This window comes from Seriola aureovittata, chromosome 20 (assembly GCF_021018895.1).
Source record: "Seriola aureovittata isolate HTS-2021-v1 ecotype China chromosome 20, ASM2101889v1, whole genome shotgun sequence".
NCBI classification, from domain to species: domain Eukaryota; kingdom Metazoa; phylum Chordata; class Actinopteri; order Carangiformes; family Carangidae; genus Seriola; species Seriola aureovittata.
The window spans coordinates 18,759,473-18,786,787 of NC_079383.1; the positions used below are offsets into that span (position 1 = coordinate 18,759,473).

The 27,315-nt window shown below is 38.1% G+C and overlaps 1 protein-coding gene across 2 annotated transcripts in view; it reads left to right on the plus strand.

The window, feature by feature from the left end:
* Window positions 1-27,315, plus strand: part of LOC130161258 (cadherin-12-like) — a 91,276-nt gene that overhangs the window by 27,392 nt on the left and 36,569 nt on the right. For both annotated transcript variants that reach the window (XM_056364423.1, XM_056364424.1), the window contains 3 exons: window positions 4,074-4,507; window positions 21,803-22,097; window positions 25,667-25,786. In XM_056364423.1, the coding sequence (XP_056220398.1) occupies window positions 4,262-4,507; window positions 21,803-22,097; window positions 25,667-25,786 (661 nt within the window). In that variant the 5' untranslated portion in view covers window positions 4,074-4,261. The remainder of the gene's footprint in view (window positions 1-4,073; window positions 4,508-21,802; window positions 22,098-25,666; window positions 25,787-27,315) is intronic.

The following is a 27,315-nucleotide window of genomic DNA, read 5'->3' on the forward strand; positions in this document are numbered from 1 at the left end:
TTTTGATAATTTAGCTCGACTGGCCAGCTGTGTTGTTACTCCCATTTTCATTACATTGCTTCCCCCTACACTTCTCTCATCCCACTCTTCCCATGAAGGGTTTCAATGATAATATAGCCATACAAAAACAATGTCTTCAGAGCTATTTCCCTTACTGACTCAAAGTTTTTTTTCCTTCATCCCCTCAGCCTTGGTGCACATATTTTCTCATCAGCCAGTGCTGCAGTTCAGTTGAGGTCACCATTTCGATCACTGAGGTGACAGTGCTGAACATCAACACATCTGTTAATATGAGAAGAGCCTTCACTGCTATAACAAACAGATGTTGACAATAATAGAGAGGCCATAACTGTTTTTGCCAGTCTGTTGTTTTCCTTTCTTTTAATTGCAGAGAATTGTTGATTTTTGAACTTGCACATTTAATGCTCATGACAGTCATATTCAGTCAAGTGAATGCAGACAGTCAAGATTTACAATACAACAGCTGCATCTAGATTACTTTTATTTCTTCTGGAATCATTACATTTCAGAAGAAACCCCTACATTTTTTTTTTTTTTTTTTTTTGGGGCTTTTTATGCTTTTATTCGACAGTATAGTGAAGAGAGACAGGAAACGGGGAGGCAGAGAGAGGGGGTATGACATGCAGCGAAAGGCTGTCCGATGCGGGATTCGAACCGGGGCCGACTGCAGCGAGGACTGTAGCCTCTACACATGGGGCGCCTGCTTAGACCACTACGCCACACGACGCCCCCAAACCCCTACATTTTTAAAAGATACATAAAAGACATCTTACATGAGCCTCTAATCTCATAAACAAAACAACTAAAATTTTACTGTGTTGTCTTCAAATAAAATCTGGTTCATGACATGATTGTAATGCCTGAAGAAGAGTTTAAAAACAGCCCTGCAATGTATTTATCAGTACCGATTCAACACTAATGTTTGCTTTAAATACTAATCACCTTTTCTATTTGCTAATCATTTTCTGGCAGGTTACTATTCTCAAATTACTCCACTGAACTGTGGAATTAATAGATGACCACTTTTGTAGAAAGTACAAACTATAGCTCATTTGTACGGAAAGAAAAACTCAAAAGAAACTAAATTTGATAGAAATGTTTTTTTGTTTTTTTTAAAACACTATTGTCATATAATTCAGTCTGTAAAGTATAAATCTCACCACTGCAGATAACATGGGTCATTTCCTAAAAAGCAGATCTTGACTGCCAACATGTGCTCATCCTGATACTCCTCTTACCACAACTATTAGTGTCCAGGACACCTCAACACAGCCTGTCTTCACATCCATTATCTCATATCCAGACACTCAACTTCATCTTCTCTCAGTTAAATGTGAAATGTTTAAGCATGTTTATGCAAAATGATCGTATAAGATGTTGAATTATCTATACTATATTACAGTATTGCTCTCCATTGGGTTCAATACTGCTGCCTTTGTGTACTGTACATGCTTTGGTTGCATGATCATAAGATGTTTTTTGCATCGTTCTATTGCATGAAAAACAGATCTATAAACTGACACAAAAGAGTGATAACTCAGGGTTATGGTTCACAACTATAGCTTCATTATGTCTCTGAATGAGTCAGTCTACAATGCAAAACACTGCAGTTGTTAAAGAAGGGGGGAAAAAAAAAGAAAATCTCTCTGCCCACATATCTATCAGGACATGAAAGTGTATGCAAAACAAAAACTTGATCCAGATGACTCATTACTCCCCTCCATTCTCGAAGTCAATGTCTACTTATTTGTTTGTCATGTTTATGGCAGCCTTGACGACTAATAACTTTCTGTGGGAGTCTCTTGTGGGTGGTAATCTGCACCAGCAGATCGGCTAGCCATATGTTCTTTGATTTTTGAAGGTGGTGTGTGAGAACGCTGTCAGCCCACTGTGTCGTGTTATCTGAAGTAGACACACGGGTCAAGGCTCACAACCGAAGCCCGACACATGCTAATGAACTTATCTCATAAAATATGCATCAAGCCCTCCCAGGGCTGTACAGTGGCAGAGGCGTGATTTTGCAGGAATTATGGGAACAGTCATTTTCCATTATGTCAATGCTAAATGAGGAGTGACCTGCGGGAGAAGCATGTCTGACCCGTGTCCAGATAGTTCCTGCCAATTTTGCACTGAGAACTTTGCAGATCAGTTTTGACTTTTAAGATACTGTGGTGACAGAGAATAAATGGATCTGGCTGCACAGCATAACCTTGTTGAAGTCGTCTCCATCTGAAGCTGATGTTCCAAGTCTGTATAATTAATCAAAGACAATGATGTCAATGAGGGCTCCGGTTATGAAATTAGAGGCACGCTGTCTTCCATTACTGTACAGCTTATAAGTGCATTAGGAGGGAGAGAGTAACAATAAGACAGGTGTGGAAACCATTAGCTTCATTCTTCATTCCAACCATTTGTGGTTCGCTTCTCTTGTTTTCAGCACAATTAAGTATCTCATAACAAAGCCAGAGCTGAATGCTTGAGTGTTGAGATGATAGCCAGGATTGCAAACAAGGTGGGAACAGCAACAGGACAATAGCTGTTTGCTCAATAATGAATGATGTTTAACAAATTATGTTGGTTCTGTAATATTTTCTTTTCTCCTATGCATCAACTGTATAATGAGCAATTGTCAAATTCCAAAAATCCCATTTTACTCCTCTTAATGATAAAAATCTGCTACCTATCCAAACATAACTCACCTGACATCAACCAATACAGGTAAATAAACTTTAAACCAGACATTTTATGTCTATCAACATTCAGAACTTTAGTAGCTCACAAGTTGCACCTTGAGTAACTTAACAGAGCTACATGGACTTCTGGAATCATGGTGTATTGTTATAAAAAGGAACAATGTTGTATGAAGAGATTTTAGTTATTCAAAAATTGTCTGAAGTATGTGGTGAAAAATATGCATTCACATTTTTTTCTCCTGACTACACTTGTGCTTTACTCATGCATGCTAAATCAGCTTCAATGGTATGACAGGACAATGCTGTAAAATGCTGCATCCCACCCATGCTTCCAACTCATTGGTACTTCCACTGAAATATGTGAAACCATAAAAAAATAAAAAAAACATAAAAAAAAAATAAAAAAAAACATATTGGAAGAAAGAACTAATTAATTATTCAATTGCACATCTGTGAGCTGGATTACATATTGGTAATCTTCTGTACGAGCTCCCTCTTTCACAGAAAGCAGTCTGTCAAATGACATTCCGCAGCAAGCGGAACAATCTCCTGTGGCCATGCTTGTCAAATCTGTTGTGCTCCTCACCAGAGTGATGTCTGAGAGAAAGCAAAGCATCTTAAAGAAATCATTGTGTGCATGGTTCTTTGCACTGACATCTCATACAGCACATATGTCATTTTGATAAATGAACTGCCAATGCATCATGCTATATCTTCAAATGGTTGCTGCAACTGCTCTAACAACAGCACATTTTGGTCAAAATTTTTTTGAAGAGGGTTTTCCTCCAATTTTAGCAGCTTTCTGGGAGGTTTAACTAAAATACTGAGGCATGGTTTCTGAAGCAAATCATAAAAGCTCATCAGCACCCTCTCATTAAAGTGTCATTAAATAATACATGACTTTCACCCTTTACGGGTAATCAAGAACTGCAGTAACACTGACAGGTATGCAGCACAGTGTGTGGTGGCATGTATCTGACAGCATAACAAAGTCACAGTTTTCACTTAAGAGACAAGTAATCTAGCTAATGAGACGATACATCCAAGAGAACTGTGTAGTGCAGACGTAAGCCTTACGCAGGCAAATAATTCTAACGCTGAGCAGTTTAAAACTAAAGCAGGTGGGAGGTGTGGACAAAAATAGGGGCCATAAATTGGCACAAAATCATTGGCATTTTTGAACAGCTAAGTATTAACAACAGATACCTACTGTACATGATGAGCATGTGTGCCGTGAGACTGTATCTAATCAGAATAACAACACTGCATCATGAATATAGGTAATGAACTAATGCAGGATTAGGTAATGGAAACCTAAAGCAAACCTTTTAAACTGAGTATTTGTTTTGTTTCCTTCAGGTGATGAGCTCCATAAATCTCTGAGTGGGATCCTGCCAGACCCAGGAAAACTGTTTTGCGGGTTTGCCACACCCGGTACAGCCCCCCACCTCACCCATTCCCCATAACGACCTTCACAAGTTGTTTCAGTGTGGCTCAGCTCTCATCACTGGATTTTAACTTGGGGACCTGAACCTCACAGATTGCCAATGCTAACAAGGAACTGCCTGCTGCTGTTCCTGTGGATTGTTGTCGACGCAGGCTCAGTCTCTTCTTTACATCCACCTTCACCGCCACTGGGACGGAGCCGGACAGGAAGGGAGCACGCCAGGAGCTTGGTGGGCCCTATGAGGAATGGGGCAGCTGGATTTCAGCGGGTCAAAAGGGGCTGGGTGTGGAACCAGTTCTTTGTACTGGAGGAATACATGGGGTCAGACCCGCAGTACGTGGGCAAGGTAAAAAGCCTTATTTTTCCCAGTTATTTATTGTGCGCAAGAAGTCATAAATCACATAGTAAGGAGCTTGAAAGAAATTGAATTGGTGGTAAATGGAGGGAGCGATAGAACGTGAGGGAGATAACATTGGAGAGAAAGAACAGAAAAGAACAGTAATGTTGAGTAAGTTTAAAGCTATTCTGGTTTTAGCAGGGCAACATTAACATATATAAGAAACCATCACAATATATTTATTTATAATTCACGCGTATATGTACATATAAACTCTGGGACAATCTTTTAGGTTAGGCTTTCCAGTTAAACAAATATACATAAAAATACAGTGGCAAAAAAATGAAAAGTATGCTCCTTCCACCATACTTCACACCTTTGGGATGATATTTCAATGTTGGTATGCAGCCTGATGATTCCTTTGCTTTAGGAATCATCTTATCTGGGCACCCACTTCTAGGGAGAGTAGCCATAGGACTAAATCATGCCCATTTATAGACAGTTTGTCAGACTGTGGACTGATGAATATCCCCCCTCTCTGAGATGACCCTGTAACACTCTCCAGCTTTATGCAAATCAACAATTCTTGATCCTAAGTCTTGTGAGACCTTTTTTTGTGAAACATGCTTCACATCAGCAGATGTATTTTGTGAAAAGCAAACTCAAACTGTTTAAGTGTTTTTTTGTAAATCAAAGAAGCTCTAACCCACACCTCCAATCTGGTTCCATTGATTGCACTCCAGGTTTGATAACTCCTGACTCCAATTAGCTTTTGTTAAAGTCATTAGCCGATGGCTTCACATTCTTTTTCCAGCCTACACTGTGAATGTTTGAATGATGTTTTCAATATGGTCAAGAACAATACAAGGATTTGTGTGTTATTGGTTAAAATAGAATTATGAACAAACACAATGTAACTTGGATGACGATCTGACCATATTTTAGGACATATTCATACATAAATGGAGGTAACTCCAAACAGTTCACTTACATCTACCCACCCTGATAGCAATTGCTACAAGAGATCTATTGTCCTTTGCCCACAGAGTTGAGCCTAATTATCTTAATCTAATAACATTTTTGTAAAACTGTCCCTGTGTGTTAGTGATTTAGGATATAAATAGTTTTGGGCATGGGAAAAAAAAAAAAATCTAGATATGATAATGGAGATGTGCCTACACTTCTATGTTAAAGTAGCCAGATACTCATGGCAGAGAAGCAGTGGGAGAATCGATGGCATGGTAGAAATAAATTTAAACTACAGTCCTTGTAAAACTGTCAGAACATCATGGTTATGAGGCAGGGAAGATGCTGACAGCAATAAAAAGACAGCAGCGACACCCAATAGTCTGAGATATATACACACGTCCCATCAGACACTTCTTTTTGCCCCCCCCACCACCAAAATCTCAGCCATCTCTGTTTTAAGTATAGGATTTTTTTTTATTCTCTGCTGTGGCTTAAGACATCCGTAAGTAAACTCTATGGGGGTTTTAAGGCTAAAGTTGTAATTTGGCACTCCTAGCTTACACAGGATAATAGTAAGACTGACTTATCTGCCCCAGTGCCACTGCAATCAGCCCTGACAAGCCATGCTGTTTGTGGAAGTCTCGGAGGCTATAAGTAGGGGGAGGGAGGCTGCTGTCTCCTGCACTCCTAAGTCACTTAATCCTGAGCTGCTGCACTGCTTCAAAATAATTGACTGATTCTATGCCATATGAAAAGCATTTGGAGATGAGATCCTGGGACCTTTGTCAGGACAATCTTAAAGGAAAGTCTTTTGCTTTTAAAATGATTGTAGCTGTAACAGGATAAAAGTTTGCTAGAGACCAGAAGGGCAGGATGTTACCGACAGGTCTTCTAAGGAGTTATCAAGTACCATCACAGAGGCCTATAAAAAGGTAACAGTTTTCTTTTCAAGACAGATAAACTGACTCTAATGGACCACAAGTCTTGGCAATTAATGATTGTCGTGTAATATATCAATGCCTAATTGTGGTAACATATTCACTCCAGAGCGTAAACAAGATTTCCATTCAGGGACCTGCAGAGTGTAGTAGTAGATTTCCTTAGTATTTATGGCTGGTTTGCACGTTAATGCCAGTGCTTAAAAATTGGGTTATGTAACAGTTTCATGCTTTGGTTCTACTTTTTATGTGTACTAATATTTGAGTAACTTTTTGGCATAACACAAATTCTTTATAATTGCCCATAGAAACTGTTTATTGCTAATTTCATTACCAAAATAGGATAATTATCCACTGTGCACATCTAAGGTAATGTAGCTTTACAAAAACAACCTTCAAATTGCATTTTGTTTATGGCGATGCTGGCAGTGTACTCTGATGAGAGGCAACAGAAGCAAAGAGGAAAAGTCGAGGGAGAAGTGTTCAGTCTTTTATTTCCCCCCCTAAAGTTGCTTCCAAAAAAGATTTTACATAGAACTTCTGAACACTTGTCTATCCAAAAAACACTTGTAGATGAAAAAATGTATGTGAGTGAGAGATATAAGCATGTGAATATTTTGCATTCATAATGTCTGTTTACAGTGCTGTTCCAGTTCAATATTCTTTTTTTGATTGATTTTTGTTTTCTCCCCTCCTCTCCTGCTCATATACATTGGGAAAATATCGATTACCTTTTGTTTTTGGAAAAAAATTGCTCTGCTAATACTGAAAGCTCACTTTCTTATTTTAAGGTCATGCATGACATCCCTACCCAAGTCTGGCATGGTAGCTATCTGACTACTTGGATTCTCTTGATGTCTTATGAACAAGTCTGTTATCCAAGGCTCAAGAGCACCTGAGATCTGTAAATTTTTGCTTACAATCAAACTGAATATTTCATTTGATGTATTTGTATTAATGTATAATTTATTCATCTTTAGAGCTGCCCTATAAAAACATTGATGATTTGAATTATGAGTCATTTAGTGAGATAATTATTATGGTTAGCTTTATTTTTTTGCAAATCAGTAGTACATTTCATATTAAAAGCACAAGAAAATAGCTAAAATGTTTTGGCTGTTCAACAGGTGTAAATATAAGACTGAAAACCTGGTGAGAGAGCAGGTAATAAAGTCAATCCTTATCTATTTATAACTTTCTTAGCTGCTATTTATCTTTGAGGCCTCTGGATCTATACAAAGTGTTACATTTCGTTTTTGGGTTGGTTTTTGCTTTACCTTACAGTGCAATTAAACTAAGAAAAGACGACATCATTTAGAAAGGTGTGATGCTTCCAACACTGAAGTCTTGCTGAAATTCTGTGTAAGTTTTATCAAAACCTGGCTGTGTCAGCAATGATAAAAAAATCTATTTCAAGAGTGTTAAATTAAATGCATCACTGCCAACTGTAATTGCAACAGCCAAATCACTACTAATTAGCACTGGCCATTAAAAACATAATTCACATTACTAACAAGATGCGGTAATTTTTGTCAGTTCTGACAGCATACAAAATGCAAGACAACCACTGGAGGAGGAAAGGAGGAGGTACAACCACTGATGATGCACTGTGTAGTCAGAGTACCCGAGTTACGGATCAACTAATTTGTCTATTAACTGGTGACGTTCACCTGAATGCACCAGTGGTTGCTTGTAGTGACGGCAGGTGTTTGGAAACAAGATGATAACATTTAGCTGTCCTTGTGAATGTCTTACAGTTTGCTTTTTCATTAGAATTTTAAAATGGTCATATGAGTCACTAAACCTATATCAACTCCATCAACCAACTCCAAAAATAATTATGTATGCTATTTGATACTAATCTATTTCACCATTAAACCGGTATAACCAATACAACCTTACAAGAATACAATACATCTTTGTGCTTGCACACAACATATAAGTTTCACTGTCTCTGTGCTAGCCCATGTCCAATAATATGGTAGACTGTATATATCAATGTTGGACAAAATTGAAAATATAGATTTCAGCACAGTGCAATCCAATAAGATATTGCCTCATACTACTAATACATGTTCCAAAAAAAACTCTCTGACACAGTTACTATGAAAAAATGAATACGATAGCCTTAACAGAGATTACATTTACTGCACACCTGTTTTAGTGGTTTGGTTTGGTTTTATCTTTGTTACTCTTTCTAGAGTTATTTTTGTGTACATTTTCAGTGCCATACTGAAACACAAATTAAGCTTTGGATGACATTTGTGCGACACTCTAAAAATGTTCCTGTCATATTGATTGGTAAACTTCTTTTAAAAGTAGTCATCAAATCATAGATTATTTCAAATTATAGATTACCCAAACATACATCTAACCCTTCTCTTCTGATATTGCATGTCATCATATGAAGGATAGGTAAATCTTTGTATTGTGCACTTAATTATAGGGGAAAGGAAATACTAAAAATGTATCTTTATATGCTCTCTGGTCTATTTTGGATTAATGAGAATGCAACATTTGTTTTCTTCTGTGGCATGAGTGGAAAATATGCATCGTCTGCATTTCCACTTGTTTTGGTGGCATAGTATGACTAGAAAATAAAGAATGAATTAATTTAGACTTAATTAATTTAGACTCACATATCCAATGTATGCATCCTAATTTGAGAAAAAAAACTGGGAAACTGTAACTGAAAAACAAGTTGTACAGCAATATTATTCATAATGATATCTCACTCACACACACACACTTTATAAAAATATTCATGCAACAGTTTATATATTATTGCCTTAACAGATTCTTGATGAAGCAAGTTGAGGTGGCAGACACAACGTGAAGGGAATGTTAGGAAACCTACAGTCATAACTGGAGGCTGTTACTTACACTACTTAGTTAATTATCCTCTTTGCACCCTGAGGTGCGAATAAGGTCATGACAAACTTCAGCATGGTCTTTAGCGCTGCTACTGGTCCCTACTGCTGGCATTAGTATGGAAACAACTGCTCTAGGGCCTTGCTCAAGGGCAATTGAACTGCAGTGGTTTAGAAGAGTGATTATTTCATTTTTCACACGGTCACAATCTCTTGAGAATCTCCACTAAGATTCCTCTGTGGAAGATGACACTGCTGGTTAAAGTGAATCAATTACTTTTAAAATAGTACAATGGGGGTATTAATACCACAATGGACCTCAACTATAAACAAAGACAAAGCAGTCTGGCAAGAATATTTGAAAAAGGTTTTATGCCACTTATTAACAGTTCAAATTTATTGCGAGGCATGTGTTCTGAGTGAAAAATAGTTAGATGTCACTACCAATACCCAGAGCCATTAAGAATAAACAAACAGATAAAAACGATTAGCTTTAGATTTTTTTGACTGTCCTCCTCTGCAGTTTTAAAAAATGTCTCACTTGAGACAACAGAACCATAAGAACAGCACCAACATTTCACATTTATTATATGCCTTGATGTAGAAAAACTTCTGACAATCTCTGGTTGACAACAGTCGCATCATTGCAGATTAGCAATTAAAGCCCGGAGGACTTAGGAGGGTTAATGTAACGACCCCGTGCACTCACAATTAGATAATGCTGAGGCCTTTCCTATGCTGAGCAGTGTTTATCTGCAAGAAAAATCTGCCATTAGTGGTGAGGCTATATATCAAGCCAAGCTGCTTCCCTCACTCTCTGTTAAACTCTCCACTGAGTTCAGCAGCTATTCCCCAGCATTTCTGTCTAGCTTCACGGCACCCTCCATCTGAAAATAATGTTCAGAAATTTCTGTTTGACATATTTTCTCTAGAATTATAGTAATGTGGCAATTCAGAATCTACATAAAATGATACTGTTCTTGTTATTTCGATGCATGATTAATATTCTAATGACCACTTACTACCAGGGATGTGTAATCAAAAGCAACACATCTCTCAGGCTTGCCATGACTAACAATGCAGGCACATTCTGACAAGATGCTACAAAACAAAGCATACAGCGCATCACTGGGATGTAAGTAGATAAAATTTGAAACAAACAGGAAAAAAGAAAAGAACATTTGTGCACTTGTATTTTCCATATGAACCGTCTAATAATTTATACTGACTTTATCCTGTGATAGCACAATGCACATAAAGGCTTTGATTTATGAGTAAAAGAGGAGCGTGTTGTGTGTATTAAAAGGATAGAGACAGATAGAGAAGGTACAGAGGGACTGGATAGAAACCAAGGGAGCTGAAAGAGACTACACAGAGCATTTGTTTAAAGTCCTATCCTTTGCAATCTAATTGATGAGGGATTGGACCCACATATGGGTAACGTCGACTCTAGTTTCTCAGTGTACTGAAAAAACATCTTTGCACGTCAGAGGGACTTTATTGTGTTCCTTCCCATAGAAAGCATCAGACACAACCATGTTTTCTTTTCATACATGGGAACATGATAACAAGGATATGTGTGAGTCTCTCAAAGGGGGAATAAATAAATTACACACTTTGCAAGAAAATGCAGTAAGGGAATCTGTTCCAATAAAAAAAAAAAAAAAAAAAAAACAACCCTCCAGCCATAAAGTTCAGAAAGCAAACTTCATAACCATAACAGCACAACATTCACTGATGGTTAAAAAGAAACCCAATCAGCTTATTTAGAGTCACACTTAGGACCTACACAAGGAAAGAAAAGTTTCTCAGTAACCTTACAGAAAATGTGATGGCATGCAGTGGCATGCTCCAATGCCTCGTTCCTTAGACTTGCCGACTAAAGGTCGCTCATTTAAATAAAAGTCAATAAACCACTTTTCCTAGAAAGGGCAGCCCTGTTTCTCCCACAACTTGTTTATTCCCTTGCTTCCTGCCTGACAAGGAATGACCATCCCTCTTTTCATTGATGGCTCTTGCTCCCAGTCCCACCCCACACCTGGCTGAGATTTATTACTGATGTGGAGCCCTCAATTTAATCTTTCAATGAGGACCTATCAGAAGGACATAAAAACCTTTTCAACAAGACTTATGCACCAAGCCCAACAAAGAGATTCCATTATCTGACCATATGAAATTTACCAGCCTCACTGGTGATAGCGTGTTCCACATTGTTAAATATGGTTCAATTTAAATGCTCTGGAATTTAGCTATAAAATGCTTGAAAACCTGAAGAGGCCCATATAAAAGCAGCAAACCTGTTTACACGCCATGATGATGATAGCCATTGTTGTAAAATACTTCAGTGGGACTAAGTGCAAGCCAGGAGCTAATTAACATCGTCTCTAAAAATCACATGCTTCATAACTTCATTGCTTTGCACTGTATGCAGAGGTCTATTCAGTGACCTATAGCTAAGCAAGGCTACTATATGCAGAGCCCGAGCAAAGTGCCTAACAATAATCGTGTTCCATGACATCCATAAAGCATGTCCAATGCAGTACCTGATTACCTGACACAACAATACTGCATTCATTGAGACAGGGCACACCAGTGCATACAGTATATCAGCAAATAGATGACACTACATTCTAGTGTTAATACAGATGTTTTATGAATGGAATTATACACAGAGATATGCATATATGTTTGAATGTAAATAAAGAAACTGTAGTAAATGAGCAGCTTTTGTAAAACGTGTATAAAACACTCTCCTTTTAGATGCTCATACATGATCTTATCCCGAAATTCATCTAGAAATGTGTTGCCTAACTAATTCACTGTCAAGTGCGAAGTAATTTGAAGGGATTGCACTCCTGAAGATTATGCATGAGGTGTGCCAGTGATTCAGTTGCTTGTTAGAACATATTAAGAGGTTGAAGGCATTTACAGTTGTAATGTATTTTGATGATGAATGTTGCAAGAAATTCTGAAAAGAACATCTGAAATAAAAGCTAATGATGTCATTCATCTGACCTGCCAAAGTAATATATTTCATATATTTTGTCCTCATGGGTAATGGACTTTTCTCCTGAATTGCCTGGATCATATTTCCAAATGGCGTGCTAATGTCCCAATCGGTATCACTTACAACCATGGTCAACATTTTCCATTTGAATCTTGACATTGATGGGGAATACTGTTGTGATTCTGGGTAGAAAATTGCATTCTGTATGTTGTATCAATATCACTGTATTGTTTAATCAAGTGTGATATGAGAAAAGGGAATCAAGCCTTAACCCCAGTCTCTAAGATCAATAACAATCATGTACATTAATGTGATATGTCAAAAATCATTCTTACACTATGTTATTTGCCATGCAAAACATAACATGAAAACACGTATTTTACATAACTTTTATTAACAAAGCTGCTACATAGTGAATCTCAGTAGTTCGCACAATCATTGACCTAAGTAACAGTTGTATCAACCAGAGTGAATGTAGTTGTTTGGTTCTCATGAATGCCTGTTTACGACTGCAAGTGAGAGGTACGGAGCACTGCACTCGGGGCACTGCACTATTACAGCTCTGGAGGTGAATATAACTCAATGGCTTCTATTTGTTGTCACAAACCCAAGGCTATATCTGTCAATCTATTCCATTTTGTCCTTTCTCCGTCTTCTCATGGTTCATCTCTCGCCTTCTCTTATTTGGACACACACACACATACACACTAGGACTGAACAATTAATCAAAATATTATGAAAATCGCAATATGGCCAAGCACAATATCCAAATCACAGGAGCTGCAACGTTTTGATAAAAAGGTAAAATGTGTCACAACTTACCATTGTAACTCAAGCATTGTGGTGCTACTGAGACGCCCCGGCCTACAAATCATATTCTCCAGATGTAAGGGAACATGCTTGTTTGATACAGACCCCATCCAAAGTCACATCATCATTTTCATTTTTTTTTTTTTTTTGTGAAAATGAAATGCAAAATTTAACTTTTCCACTACAATTGTGACTTTTTAATCGCAAAATAATTACAATATGATTTTTTTGCATATCATTCAGCCCTAAGACACACACACATACATCGCTTCAGTAGTCTCCTGAGTGTATGTGTGCATTTTTACCTCCATCCCTATTACCTGACTGAAGCGTGACACAACGCAGACAGCAAGCTCCGAGCTGTCAGCAGCAAAGAAATGGCTCGCAAGCCAATATCGATCAGCTATAATAAGCTTGCAGCATTTGACAGTGTTTTCTTTCCATCAGCAACTCACCAGTACACTGACTACCTCCCAAAACCTTCACAACCAGCAGTCATGATGTGGAATGACATGGCACTGGCCTGACAATGCACAAACTTGGAGCCCCCTACAATATACCAACATGCTGCCAGTCTGTCATCACACTACTGGGTTGGTAGGACAGTGGCTGAATAGTTGTTGGATTGAAAGGTAGTTTGAGACCTAATAATGAATAGCAGCATAAAAATATATTCAAGACAGCAGTAGGCCCGGAATGCATACAAAACACAGATGGACACTGAATGGATTTAAACTAATTAACAACCACATTATGAATTCTTAGGAAAGATACAACATATATTATATTTAATATGGAGCAGAACCTATATCTACACAAAATATAATAAAGCTACAATAAGACAAGTTAGGGGGCATGTTTATATTGTAAAGCAGTAAATATCAATACCAAACACATTAAATTACTCTAACCCTTTTCAGAATGTTTACTGATTTGTAAATGTACTTGCTGGTGCAGGGTTGCTGGGCCATTCAAGGAACAATGTCGGCTTGCTATCAGCAAAGAGTTGTGGCTTCCATATGCATTCCTGAGGAGCTGCACATAATCCTGGTTGCAGAAATCCAATTACAGCATTTTCTACAGAGGTTGGTTACATTCTCCTCTGAAATCACTCAAATTAATCAATATGCGAGTTTACTGCATTGCCAAAGAGGGACCATGTGCTGCAAATCCTGTAAGTAAAAAGGGACAACCCCCCTCTCCGAGTCGAGAATTCCCTGTAAAGCACAACCACTATCCTAAGTATGTGGTTATTCCATAGCCAGTGAGATGAGCTCCCGTTTTCCCCATTTGTACCAGTAGTTGAGCAGCTTTAGTCAATAGAAGTATTTTGCACTGATGATTAATAGGAGATGAATAATGGGCTTGCCGATATTTGTTTTGACAGCACTGCTGATGCACTGCACCATGACACCGCTGACACACTAGCTGGCCATCTACATTGCCTCAACTGTTGCAGACAGGGCAAGATGGCCTAATGGTTAGAAAGAACATTGTGGAAATTATAAGTCACAGCTTTGAAACCATACAATATCTAATTTGTGTACATAAAAAGCCATACATCCTGGCAAAATGAGGTTCAGCAAGACTCTGAACTACTTCATGAAACCTGACTAATCCATTTGACAAAAGCATCAACTAACTGACTAAAATGTTTGACAATCCTTCTTGGCATCTTAAAAAAAAAAAAAATAACACTGAGCAATCATCTGAGAAAATCGTGAATGCAAAACATATTTACTCCAACAGATGGTATAAGTTTGGATGGTAACAAGAATCTTATTTCAGTTCCTCACACTACCTGTTTCTTTTTATAGCTGTCATGTCTACTGGTACCCTGAGCAGAGCATCTTGCTAATTATGCTTATCATGAAAAATGGAGTGGTAAGACATCTTCACCATAATATGGGTGCATATCATCATGCTGTCTCTACAAGCCAGCTCTCAGTCACTCTGCATATACTTTATGCTAACCAGATGTATGTTTACATTTTTGAATTTACATAAGGTTATCACTAATGCCATCATTTGAATTCTGCATGCATAGACTGTTTTGTTGATTTATGTGTTATGAATTGGAAATAACTGTTACAAGAAAGGCCTTTTTTCCCTCTCTTTAGTAAAATAATTTATTTTCTTTTGGCATACTGTTAAGACGGTTGTGGCTGTGATTGTGCCTCTTGTCTACTGAGCCCAATGGGTGTTTTGTAGTTTAAAAGAAGCCTCTGTCTCCCTATTAACAAATCTTTTTTATATAATTGATTACCATTGTTAGAGTAATGGAATTTTTAATTAATATCAGTCAACTTGCATTTATAATTAATGATGCTATGTGCCTATTCTTTTTACATTTGCATTTCATCTTTAATTGTGCACTTCTGAATCGACTTGCAGGTGCCCCTCCTGGGTGCTTGCATTGAATATACTGCAACTGTGGAAAAATATGCCATTCTTTTCTTATTCTTGTCAGTCAGAGGACAGCCAAATGTAAACTCCCCATTAATTCTGAATACAAAGTGATCATCATTCAGTACACAAAATATGATTCTGCCCACAGTGCAGAGATACTAAAGGTCCATCCAGCTTCAGTCAAGAAAAGTACTGTGTTGCCTCGACAGCCTGCCGAATATCAATATAGTAATTATTATCTATATAATAATAACAAATGCATTTGTGCAGTGTAGTATAAGATGGAAGCCGGCAACAGCTTAGAATAACGCCAAATTTCTGTCTAGAAGATGTTGATTCAGCACTAAAAAGGTATAGACCTCACTGAAAGGTGCTTGTTATTTTGTCCACCAGGAGTGACTGACAAATTAAGAGGAACAGCTTGTAATATAATGTACTTACAATCACAAACTGCATATCATGAAAAATTCTCAACAAAAATGGGACACTATATTTTCACAACAGTGTTTATTACTGACAATCCGTGTTGGATTGCATAAGACTGGACTCAGGTGTTTATGTTGTTGTGTGGACCCCACTATGTTTTCCATCAGCAATGTGTTTTTGTTGGTTGGGTCTAACTAGTAAGAGATTGAGGACCCTGTTATGACTACACTGTTGCAACAGTCCATCTGCCACTCTGATCTCTGCAGTACGCCACAAGCAAAAGGAGTAACTTTCACCATGCCTAATAATGACATTGCTGTTTATTGGTATTGACAATTCATCTGTCTAATGGGACAAAACAGTTTGAACAAGTCTGCAACACTAAGATCTTGAGATAATCTAGCACAATGAGGTCGCATATAATGTGAATGGATTGCAAAAGATTACAGGATTACTAAACTATAGAAAACAAGATGGATAATAAATAAACAATTATGCAAAACAGTTACTCTGGCAGGATTCCCTGCAGTCTGACTAAAACACAGGGTACCGGAATACACAGTGTTTTATTAAAGACTGGCAAACCTGGAAACACAAGTTTCTGGGGAGCACCCGAGGGCAACAAGACTCTTAAACCATACTGCTGAGAGCTAAAAAGAGCCACAAGAAACAGCTCCCTTTCATTTGGCTCAACTTAAAATGTAATTGTTGGATGATTCTATTTTGTTTAGATTATATAGGCTTATAGCTATAAAAGAAACAAAGACCCATACCCATAGAGTAAGTTTAGGTTTAAACTCATAAGGCTGGTGATTTTGTGCTAATCATCATTGTTCTGCAGCCTAACCTACGGATATGCCAGTTAAATACCATTTCACACAATCACACAATGATATATAACTATAATCATCACTGCTCAAATAAGTGCTTCCCAATTTTTCTGATGGCAGCACTTCAATTAGAGAGGAGGCTCTCTGCTCAGTTCATTTTACACGAAACTGTAACCATTTTCCAAAACAATCACATACAAAAACCACAAAATGTAACCAATCATTGCCAACAACACTGTCACAGGTCAACAAAAGCATGACAGGCATCCATGCATATGGACATGGACACATACACACAGGCAAGTACAGTGACCATGATAATGGCACAAACCTAAGCAGCATAGAAAGGAACAGAACAGAATAGAGATAATAGAATTGTACTTGTAGGTAGACAGCAGACATGTCAGAAGCATGTTGCATCTGTGTTGCTGATAAATCCAGCCCTCAGCAAAACCATCACCCATTTCCAACCCCAAGTTAAAATCCCTACACTACAGCAACTACATTTCACACATCAACAAGTATAATCCAAACAAAAATCACTGAATAGTTTTTACAGCTAGTTAGCTGTTTAAACCCATAAGGTTGAAAACAAAACAATGCAGCTTTTATGCTAATTAATAACAAATGAGCCGTGTTTATATTTAGGGTTTACATGACATGTCTCACAATGTTAAATTATTACAACCATTATAGCTAAAAATACTCCCCCAATTTGTCTCATGGCATAGTATAACACATAAATGTCCATAATTCCCTAAAAATCAACCATCACCAACACCCCCACTCTAGGTGAGACAAAACCATGACAGACATGCTCACAGGCAAGTGTGTGGTACAGCGACCAACACCAGTATGTAGTTTTAAGGCACGGCGGCCAAGCAGCACAGCACAAAACAGAAAAGAACAAAATAATGTCCTACCTTTTGAAGTCAGAATGCCTCCGAAGTGTGTGAAATCATCTGCCATCTGGTCGATCATTCCATCTGTCTGTAAAACCCTCAAGATATCCTTCTTACATGCACACTAGTATGTACATGCATATGTATTTTTGTTTGTTTTTTTGTGTCAAAATACATGTGTTACAACATGTTATGAAAAATGTTTGGTTCTGTAAGGAGAAATCATACATTGCAATACAAGATTTGAGAACAGAAAACCAGATTCAAGCGCTGATATTCACAAGTTCACATCTTTTTCAATTCAATACCAAACAAATGTATGTGCACACACATGCACAGCAGCAAATGAGCAGCACAGCAGCAGAAAACACAATAGAATGTCATTTCAATACCAAATACAAGCCTGTGTATATGTGTACCCCCACACATGAGACTGGGCAATATCTTTTTAATGAATTTCCAAATATCAATTATTATGATTTTTTTCCCCCAATTTAGATCATAATATGTCAAGTGTAAACAAAGAATATGGTACATACACATATATACACACATGGTCCATATGGTGGTATTGGTATATATAATGTACCAAAATTTATGTTGAATGCAATAAAATAGTTCCACTGCTCTGCATTAAAGGTAGAGGCAAAAAAATCAAAAACATGAACAGTAAAAACTAATTTTTTGAGTTTCTATTCAACGTTAATTTAAAATAATTCTTTGATTTGGAACACGATATGGACATAGAATTTCATTGGAATTAAATAAATTGTAATGATTATTGCCCAGCCCTATTGCACTCTCACTCACACGCAAAAATTGCAACAGGCAAAATAATCAATGGCACGGCGGCCTTTCAACAAGCAAGACAAAATAAAAGCAGAAAAGGGCAAAGCGGTTTCCCAGCGACACTTAATAGGATAAAATATATTATTGTCCTACTTTTCGTAGTCACAGGTAACCCGGGTGCGTTGACAACCCGTCCACGACACCATTGCTGTCCATACCCCTTCTATTTGCATCGGGAAAACTTCTGACATTGTCCACCGAAGTTCAGCTCCCCTGTCAAGTCCTTTCGACGTTCAGCTGGAGAAGAAGCCATTTTGTTCAAGGTATCCGGGTTTTCGACACACAACAGTCCACGTTTAAGTTATTTGTCGTGGTTAATTTGACATGTCGCAGCGTACAGCACTACATGTAATACTTTGATAGCTCCCATTTCCAAAGCGGTCGAAACTCCGCTTCCAGCTGCTTGGCTTTTTGCTACAAGTCTTCTAGGGGGGACTTCCTCTTCTTTCTTTTTTTAAAATACTTCAAAGAAAGTCATAAAGGTTTGCATTTGAGTAACTGTACCTCCAAAGCTCTTCAAAACGTCGTCCAAGGCTGTGTATTTTTATCCAGCTAGCATTAATTAACTGATTATCTTCTCTTGCTAACACCTGCGGCTGTTCTCGGTGTGGCTTTTGGCTAGCTGCCAACGTCCACTTGCGTAATTAAAATACTTTTTTGTTTAAATGTAGTCTATTCAACCAAGAAACTTTGCAGCCTAAAAATACACGGAGCCGTTCCTGAGTACTGTTTGTTTAAGCTTGTTTTGGCGAAGTTCAGACTCTGAGTGGGTCCACTCATTTCAGTTTTTCTCCCGGAACTCTACCGTGTGCGAAACATGATGGCTGCTAAGTTTAGTTCCAATTTACCGCAAGGGCGATAATATCCGTCCTCGTGCCCTCATGCCCTTGTGCCCTCGTTTTCTTCTTGTAGGAAACAAAGTGTTCCACAGCTCACCTGTAACCCCATGTCATTGCACAGATGGGAGGATAAAAAGGTGCTATATGGTCCTACAAATTGTAGCTGATATGTAAATTTAAAGTGCAATTTAAAATCAGCTTTGACTTTCTGTTTGTTTTTTCACAAAGCTATACTAAAGACAGGCTGTAATAAAAAATAAAAAAAAGAAATAAAAAAGAAATTTGCCCAAAGCATTTTTCATTGTTTTAATTAGGGACACATGAAAAAAAAAAAAAAAACAGTATTGCAAATTAATTATCATAAAAAAAAAAATTAAAAATGAGGTGTCCTGCTGGAGAAAATGAAACAAGTCAAGCAAGATGGAGATGAAGGTTTCTGATGCCTGACTGATATTGTTGATTCACTGTGTGTCTCTTGAAGCTCTTGAAGCATGTTTACTTATTTAGGTTTCCATTTCCAAAGTTTTCTGTGATTGACTGTGAGGGATGATCAATTTCAACTTTAGTTGACCCGTTATTCCCTTGCTCAAGACTAGAAGAGCCTCTTTCATTACATCATGAACTAAAAGAAATCTAAAGGGGGAAAGTTTTCTGTCAATCAATTTAAAAGTTTGATCCACAGCATTTTGGATATCTAGTCTGCATTTCTATACATCATAATGGACCAACAGGGCCTGTCCCATGTCAAAGGCTCCTCCAACTAATAATATGCATGGTTGGCACTACATATAATGACCTTCAACTGTGAAAATATAAATTCATCACCTGATTCACCAAATTTTTTGACATCACTCAAAAAGTAAGCATATTGCTTTACCTGTCTGAACTTAATAATTACTTACCAACACCACCACTGAATGTACCCAGCACTTTTTTTATTTCTGGGTAAGGATAAATAGAGAGTTCAGTTTGAAATCTACTTTGTTTCATTGTCAGATTGTCTAGCTTGTGGAGGAGGCGCATGTTGTTGACATTATTCATTCAGACAATATATAATCTACATTTCAGATTTTCTGCTCATTGCAGAAAATGTGATGTGATCTAGTTGTCATAGCAAGGGTCACGTCCTAAAAATAATTCATTCATTTGAATAGCAATGAATAATGCACCATGGGTGAGAGCATTATAATGCCATGCTATGTTTGTATGAACAGGGCAATTTGCACTGAATCACCAATCACGCCTAGTGTGTTTGTGCTTGCATCTGCTCGTCTTGCGTTGTTTTGAACCGCAACCTACAGAGAATTTATAGCTGCATCTCAAATTTACTCTCTTCTCCTTGGCTGGAGGTTCACTGGAAAATTGGCTACGTGCAAATGGCTTCTTGATGTTTGCAAGTGGGGTAGAGAGAGACTTAATTACTCATAAAAAGTCAGTGTTAGTGTGTTAATCCATTCAGTCATTCACTGCTGCACAAATAAGAAAGTGATTACAGGATCGTAATCAGTATTCAGTCCGATGACACCAGTTGGAAAAGGCTAGTTCACCCATCTGAAAGCAGCCAAATAAATAACCAAAGTCCATTTAGTTATAGCAATGTTTGAAATGGGCCCCATGCTCAATTGTAAAGTGTAGAATTAGGGGTATGTCAATGCAATTAATCCATATTGCCCCAAACTAGCAGGTTGACTGCTGAGTTGGTGGAAAGTCCATGCTATTGATAAAAAGGCAAAAATCGATGTCCGTACTGTATATGGTGATGATCACATTGCATTAGAGTCCTTAAATATTTAAAATGCTTTGAACAGTATAACTGATCTCTGCAGGGAGGTAAACATAACTATGTCAATAGGCTTTGTGCCAAAAGCCTCAAATGTGTTTGTCTTGTACAAAGACAGCTGCAGTGGCCCTGGATCTATATTAACAAAGATGTTCTCTGACTGGAGTAGTAGTATTTTGTGTGTGTTTAACTGTGCTGAGAGTCATCTGGTCACAGGCCTCCGCTGTCAGGTGAAAGTATTAAAAAGTGTTTCTGTGGAAACTGAGTATTTACCTCTAGTTGTCACACTCTGATCTTTGCCACTATGAGAAAAACTCCTATCTCCTATTACACATAGCTGAAGGTTTTTGAGTCATGCTTGAATAGAAAAGATTCTGAGATGTTGAAGAGTTATCACTGCAGCATAATTGCACTGAGAGAATACATTATTTATGAGAGATTTAGCCTCATTAATCTGTGAAACGTTCTGAAAGTACGATCATTTTATTTTTCTCATGACTTAGTGTTTTGCACATCTTTGCGGAGACATGAATTTGCTCTTTGATGCACAGTCAGTTTCCTTGACTGTCTTTGTGAAATAGTGTTCTTTGACAGCTCTTCCCCAGTGCTTTCAATGAATCATTATCTGTGCCAAAGTTTGCACTCAACCTGTCTTTTTCCTATTTTGTCTTGCAGCTGCACACTGACCTCGATAAGGGGGACAGTGCGGTGAAGTACACTCTCTCGGGGGATGGGGCTGGCTCCATTTTCACAATTGACCAAACAACGGGGGACATCCATGCCTTAAGGAGTCTTGACAGGGAGGAGAAGCCTTACTACACCCTGCGCGCCCAAGCTGTTGACATCAACACCAATAGGCCCCTGGAGCCTGAATCTGAATTTGTAATCAAGGTTCAAGACATCAACGACAATGAACCAAAGTTCCTGGAGGGACCATATACGGCCAGCGTGCCTGAGATGTCACCAGTAGGCAAGTGGCCATCTGAAGTGATTTGTTTTGCCCAGTAAAGATTCAGAAGCCAGTGCTTTCACTAATGAATTGGAATTATTTGCAGTAAAAGCTCTGTTTTCGCCTCCTTAACCAAAGAAGACAAAAGCAGAGTTTCAGGAGCATCACAGGTACAACCAGGGGGCAAAGCTGCTCCTTCCAACCCATTTTGACATGACAGAGATCCAGTTATTCTTGGTGTACCCCGAGTATATTTCACAGCTCTGTCTTTATACCCCACCCTCCCCAGGGAGAACAGATCAAGGTAATTCGTGAGAGAATGGTTTCTCTTGTTGTGAATGGCAATGAAGCTCTAAAAACTTTTTAAAAAATCAGCAGTCTCTAGAGTACAAGTAGAAAGTAGGAACAACACAGCCCAACCCCCATGTGAGCACTTGACATCATAAACTACAACACAAACTGTTTCAGTGGAATCAGAGACGCAGAACAAAGATTAACTTTAAACACCCACAGATGATCAGTTAGGTTGCTTGGCAGATAAATAATTAGTTTTGTTTAAGATCACTTGAACATTCTTGTAATTTTTCACGTGAATTTACCTATTTCAAAATGTTATATTCCTGTGATTTAAGATACATACTTTCGCTTTTATTATTATTCAATTTGATGCTGAACAGTCTACAAAAGTAATTTTAGACCATCCTTTTCATGTTTAGTTACAATATTATGTGTGTCACTTCCATAAAGTTGTTGGACACAAATTATTAAAGAACAGTAAAAATCAAAACACCGGAGGCATGAAATGTCATGACTTTTGGTGCCTAGTATGAGTCACGCCCCAAAAACTCTACATTTCCCATGATGCAACTGGATATGATAGACAACAGGCTGCATAAATGCCCACATCTTTACAACTCCAGGCTCCAACTCTGTAACACCAGTTTTCTGTGATGAATTCAAAGCCTTAAGCCCACTAGGATACATTAGACAACTGTTTTCACAGGCTGAGTAGTACTCCTTGTGATAAGCAAAGTTAACTTCATGTGTCTGCTTCTTTTAATAACAAGGGATTAAATTAATCACACACGATTACTTATGGAAATTATTCATGAAAATAATTCTAGCCAAAATATGATTGCTTTTTAGGAGGATGCTAAATATGAATGTACAGTGTTTTGTTTTTTGATATTTGTTAAACAACTATTAGTGTGGAAAAAAACATTAAAGAGTATCTAACGAAACTTCTACATTTAAAACAAAGTGATCAAGGTGCGAGAAATCAAGCAGAATCACAAAATGTGCACTAACAGGAAAATGAACAATTCTGATTAGAAAACAAGACTAAATTAGTTGTGGGTTTAGACTTAACCTTCACTGATGCACGTTACAGCAGATACCATAAAAATTATAAGGAACTCTGATAATTGTCTCCAAATTATGCAGAATGACGCTGCTAATGGAAATATCTTTGTTGACAATTCATTTGTGAGTTTTCAACATCCCCACACAGTTTGTGTAAAAAGTTATCTTTACTTCCAGCGCAAAAAAGAACATGCCACGGGAGAGGCAGCCATTGTATAAACATCAAACCAACTAAAGTCTTTATCAATATTTATACCAGCGAGACTTGTGTGATCAATGGGTTCATTAACTATTACACCCCTCTTGTTGTCTTTGACTACAACGTCCCTGTGAATGTTTCTGTGTTAGCGGGGGTAAAACAAAAATGAAAAGAGAGAGTTGCTGAACATAAATATGCAATAATGGTTGGTAATGAAGACTAATCTATGGCCAAACATTAAAAAATTACTGGTGGCATAATCCAGAGACTCCCCTGGAGTTGTTAGCAACAAGCTTATCCCTGATTGATATAGAAAGAGTGACAAAATAAAAAAAAATACTGAAGAGAGTTGCCTGAGAGGAATTTGTTCATTTCACTCTTTGTCTACAAACTTGCATTTTCATTTATTAATACCATATTTTCCCTCTTTTACATATACCTCTGCAGAAGTCCTTTCCCAATCAGATGAGTCCTATTATTGCAACATTGCAATTATTCTATCTTTATCTTCATATTTAGATATAAAATGTGTTTTGTATTTCAACTGTAGTCAGAAAAATAAGTGTACATTGTGTTAGGTTGATTGGCTTCCTCTGGATTGTATTGTAACATTAATAAACTGTCAAATGTTGTAATGTAAAGAATATTCAATGAAGCCAGACATATAATCTACACTTTGCAAAACTACTGTCTGCATTTTCCTCCTGTGTTTATCAGCAGTGACCTCTGAAGACATTCCTTCCAGCTAGCCCTTACTCACACACCTGAATTACCATAATTAAACGAACACAATTTATATTAATATATTTTTCAACTTGTTTATAATCTCATGCTGAAGTAGAGGCTGTCACCTCTGTTGCCAGGGAATGTGTAGGTGTCAGCCGGGCATGAAGGCTTTTAAACTTGCACTACATCTGAGCTCTTACTGCTGTGGATTTTCTCCCCTTGGCTGAACTGAAAATACATGTTAATGTATTATCTCATCTATTGTATATTCGTGTTGAACACAATGCAGTCCTTCTCTGGTATGTCTAATCAGGAATGTGTGGCTTTGTTAGGGAGGATTGAGACACTAATCTCTCTCACCTAATGTTTTAATTCCATTGTTACCATCTGCTCAGACTGCAAAGCCTATTTGATATACAGCAAGTTCTTTACAGGCGACTGGGAGCTTAACCGAATCTAAAATGACCATGTAAATGCCATCCCTGTGGTCAGTGTCTCCTGTTCATAGTGAGAATTCCACAAATCCTACATTTTACACAGCATGTGTTTAAGCCAGTCAGATGTGGGCATGTGATTGATCCATGGACATATGCACACAGAGCTGTCTGCCTGTGAAGGCATCCATGTCAACCTGCCTGCAAGGATTCTTTCTAAAGAATCTGCCCATCTGCCCACACACCAGGCTTGTTTGTGTCTTACAGTTATAAAATAGTCAAGCTGACAAGACGTTTTTTGGTCAGATACTCAAACTGGAAACTTTTGATTAAATCTGTTGGACATAAATAGATGGTAAATAAGGACTGTGTTATTCGAATGGTGTTTTCAATGCCAGCTAGTTAAGGGAGATGAGCTTAACCTCCAGCAAGTAATTATTTTGTCACTGTTACTGCAGGAGTTTGGAAGACTGCCATCTTAATACTATTCTTCCCATGGACCTTTGTTTTCTTAATGGTAACATAGTTTAATGAATGTTTGCACAAGAGCATTTTTACCCTTGTGTTTGCTTCTTTTTTTTAAATAATAGCCACTTAGTGCTGCTACAAATGTGCAAATCAAAACATACAACAGCAAAATTGAACAACTTCCCAAAACACTCAGTCTCCTCTGCACTCCTCTCCATTGCACTCTATCAGGGACTTTGACTGTTCAGTGTCAACTTTGGCGTTCTCAGTTGTGATTCATCATTCATTAGTGTCAGGTGGGTTCATTCAGGAATCTGATGAACCTCAAACACTTTGGATTTCAGTCCCACGGGGAAACAAATTAAGTCAATGTTAATAAGTCTACCCACTATTTTCCACAGGGACATATGTGACGCAAGTGACAGCCACAGACGCGGATGACCCTACCTATGGAAACAGTGCTAGAGTGGTCTACAGCATCCTCCATGGCCAGCCATACTTCTCTGTTGACCCTAAAACAGGTAAAATACTTATCCTTCTTTGTGTTGAGTATCTATGTGAAAAAATAGTGATTTTTGCCAATGCAACATTCATAAACAAATTAAATTTTACTTTAAATGTGTGAGTCAGACATGTCAGGAAATAAGTGACTCTGTTTTATGTGCACCTGGCAATTGCAGCGAGGCAATCTTGCAGTGAAATAAGGTTATCTAGGCCATTAGTCTTGAATGATATGAATGATTGAGTGTCTAAACACTGGACTAGTGGTACCATACATCAGGGCAATAAAACAGGCCCAGGAATTGACCTTTGGGACATAAAAGGACACATGCTCCCCCAAAAAATAAATATTTATTTGAGAGGTATTAAATAAAGGGTCAATTCAAGCATTCACCATTATTGGTGGGTATAATGTATGATAGAGAGAGAAAGAGTCACAATATCTGTTTCAGAGAGAGCAAGATAAGAAAATCAAACATGATTTATTTCTGTTACAGTAGCTCTAAATGGGGCAGGTGCTCACTCGGTGGAATTGCAGAATGTCATCACTTTTTGCAACATATCAAAATGTTAGGTAAACCCATAAGCTGACAGTCTCAGCAACAGGAAATACACTGCTATCTCTAAACCACCAGTGACTTTCTGAACCTGTGCTGCAAGGATACTGGGTAGTCAGTGTTGTGTACAGTTAGTCAGCAAACTGCTATAGCAGGTGGCTTAACTGAATTGCAAAAAAAACAAATAACACAACAACAACTGATGCTGAAACATCAACAGTCTTAGTTATTTTTCATTTTATTTATACCTGCACTTTGCTGGATCGGGCGGATAGTGTCAGAGGCAGTAAAAAGGTTGCAGAGTGGCAGCAAGGGGGTTGTGGCACATGACTCCTCTAAATCTAAAAAACCTTCATACCACCAGCGTTTGCTGGCAGTGGGCCGCTGTTGGATTACTATGTGGTACAGTTCAAAGCATATGAAAATAGGTTCATACATATCACACGGGCAGATTCTGTGGAATCTGCTGCTGATTATGCTGCTAACAGAGCACATCCTGTGACTGTATTTCAAACTGATGCTGGAAAAAATCTAACTGTTAAAGTAAATGTTTGCCCTGCTGGGCCTGCATCTATCTCCAAACGCACATCAACAAGTTGAACAAACACTGGGAGGGAAAAGGTGAGCAGGGGAGGGGGACGATAACAACATAGGTAATTCACCATGCATGTCACAGGAATTATCCCTGTCAGAGACAGACACCCCTCCCTCTCCAGAAAAAAATAAGACAGAAATTTCGTGTTTGATTTTGGAATCATGTATGTTAGGAGTCTGAGACATCCTCACATCCTCACCATAATAAATGGAGTAACACGAGGGATAAAGTGCAGACCCACCTATACTGCCTGCTTCCTTTTAGCCTGCCAACCTCCCACTGACCTAGCAATTAATCTGCAGTACAAACGCTCTCTGATCTCAGGGTCTCTGATCCTCAAGTGAATCATCATATGGCTTCACAAGAGTTCCCCATTGAATGTCAAGTGTCTCCAGTT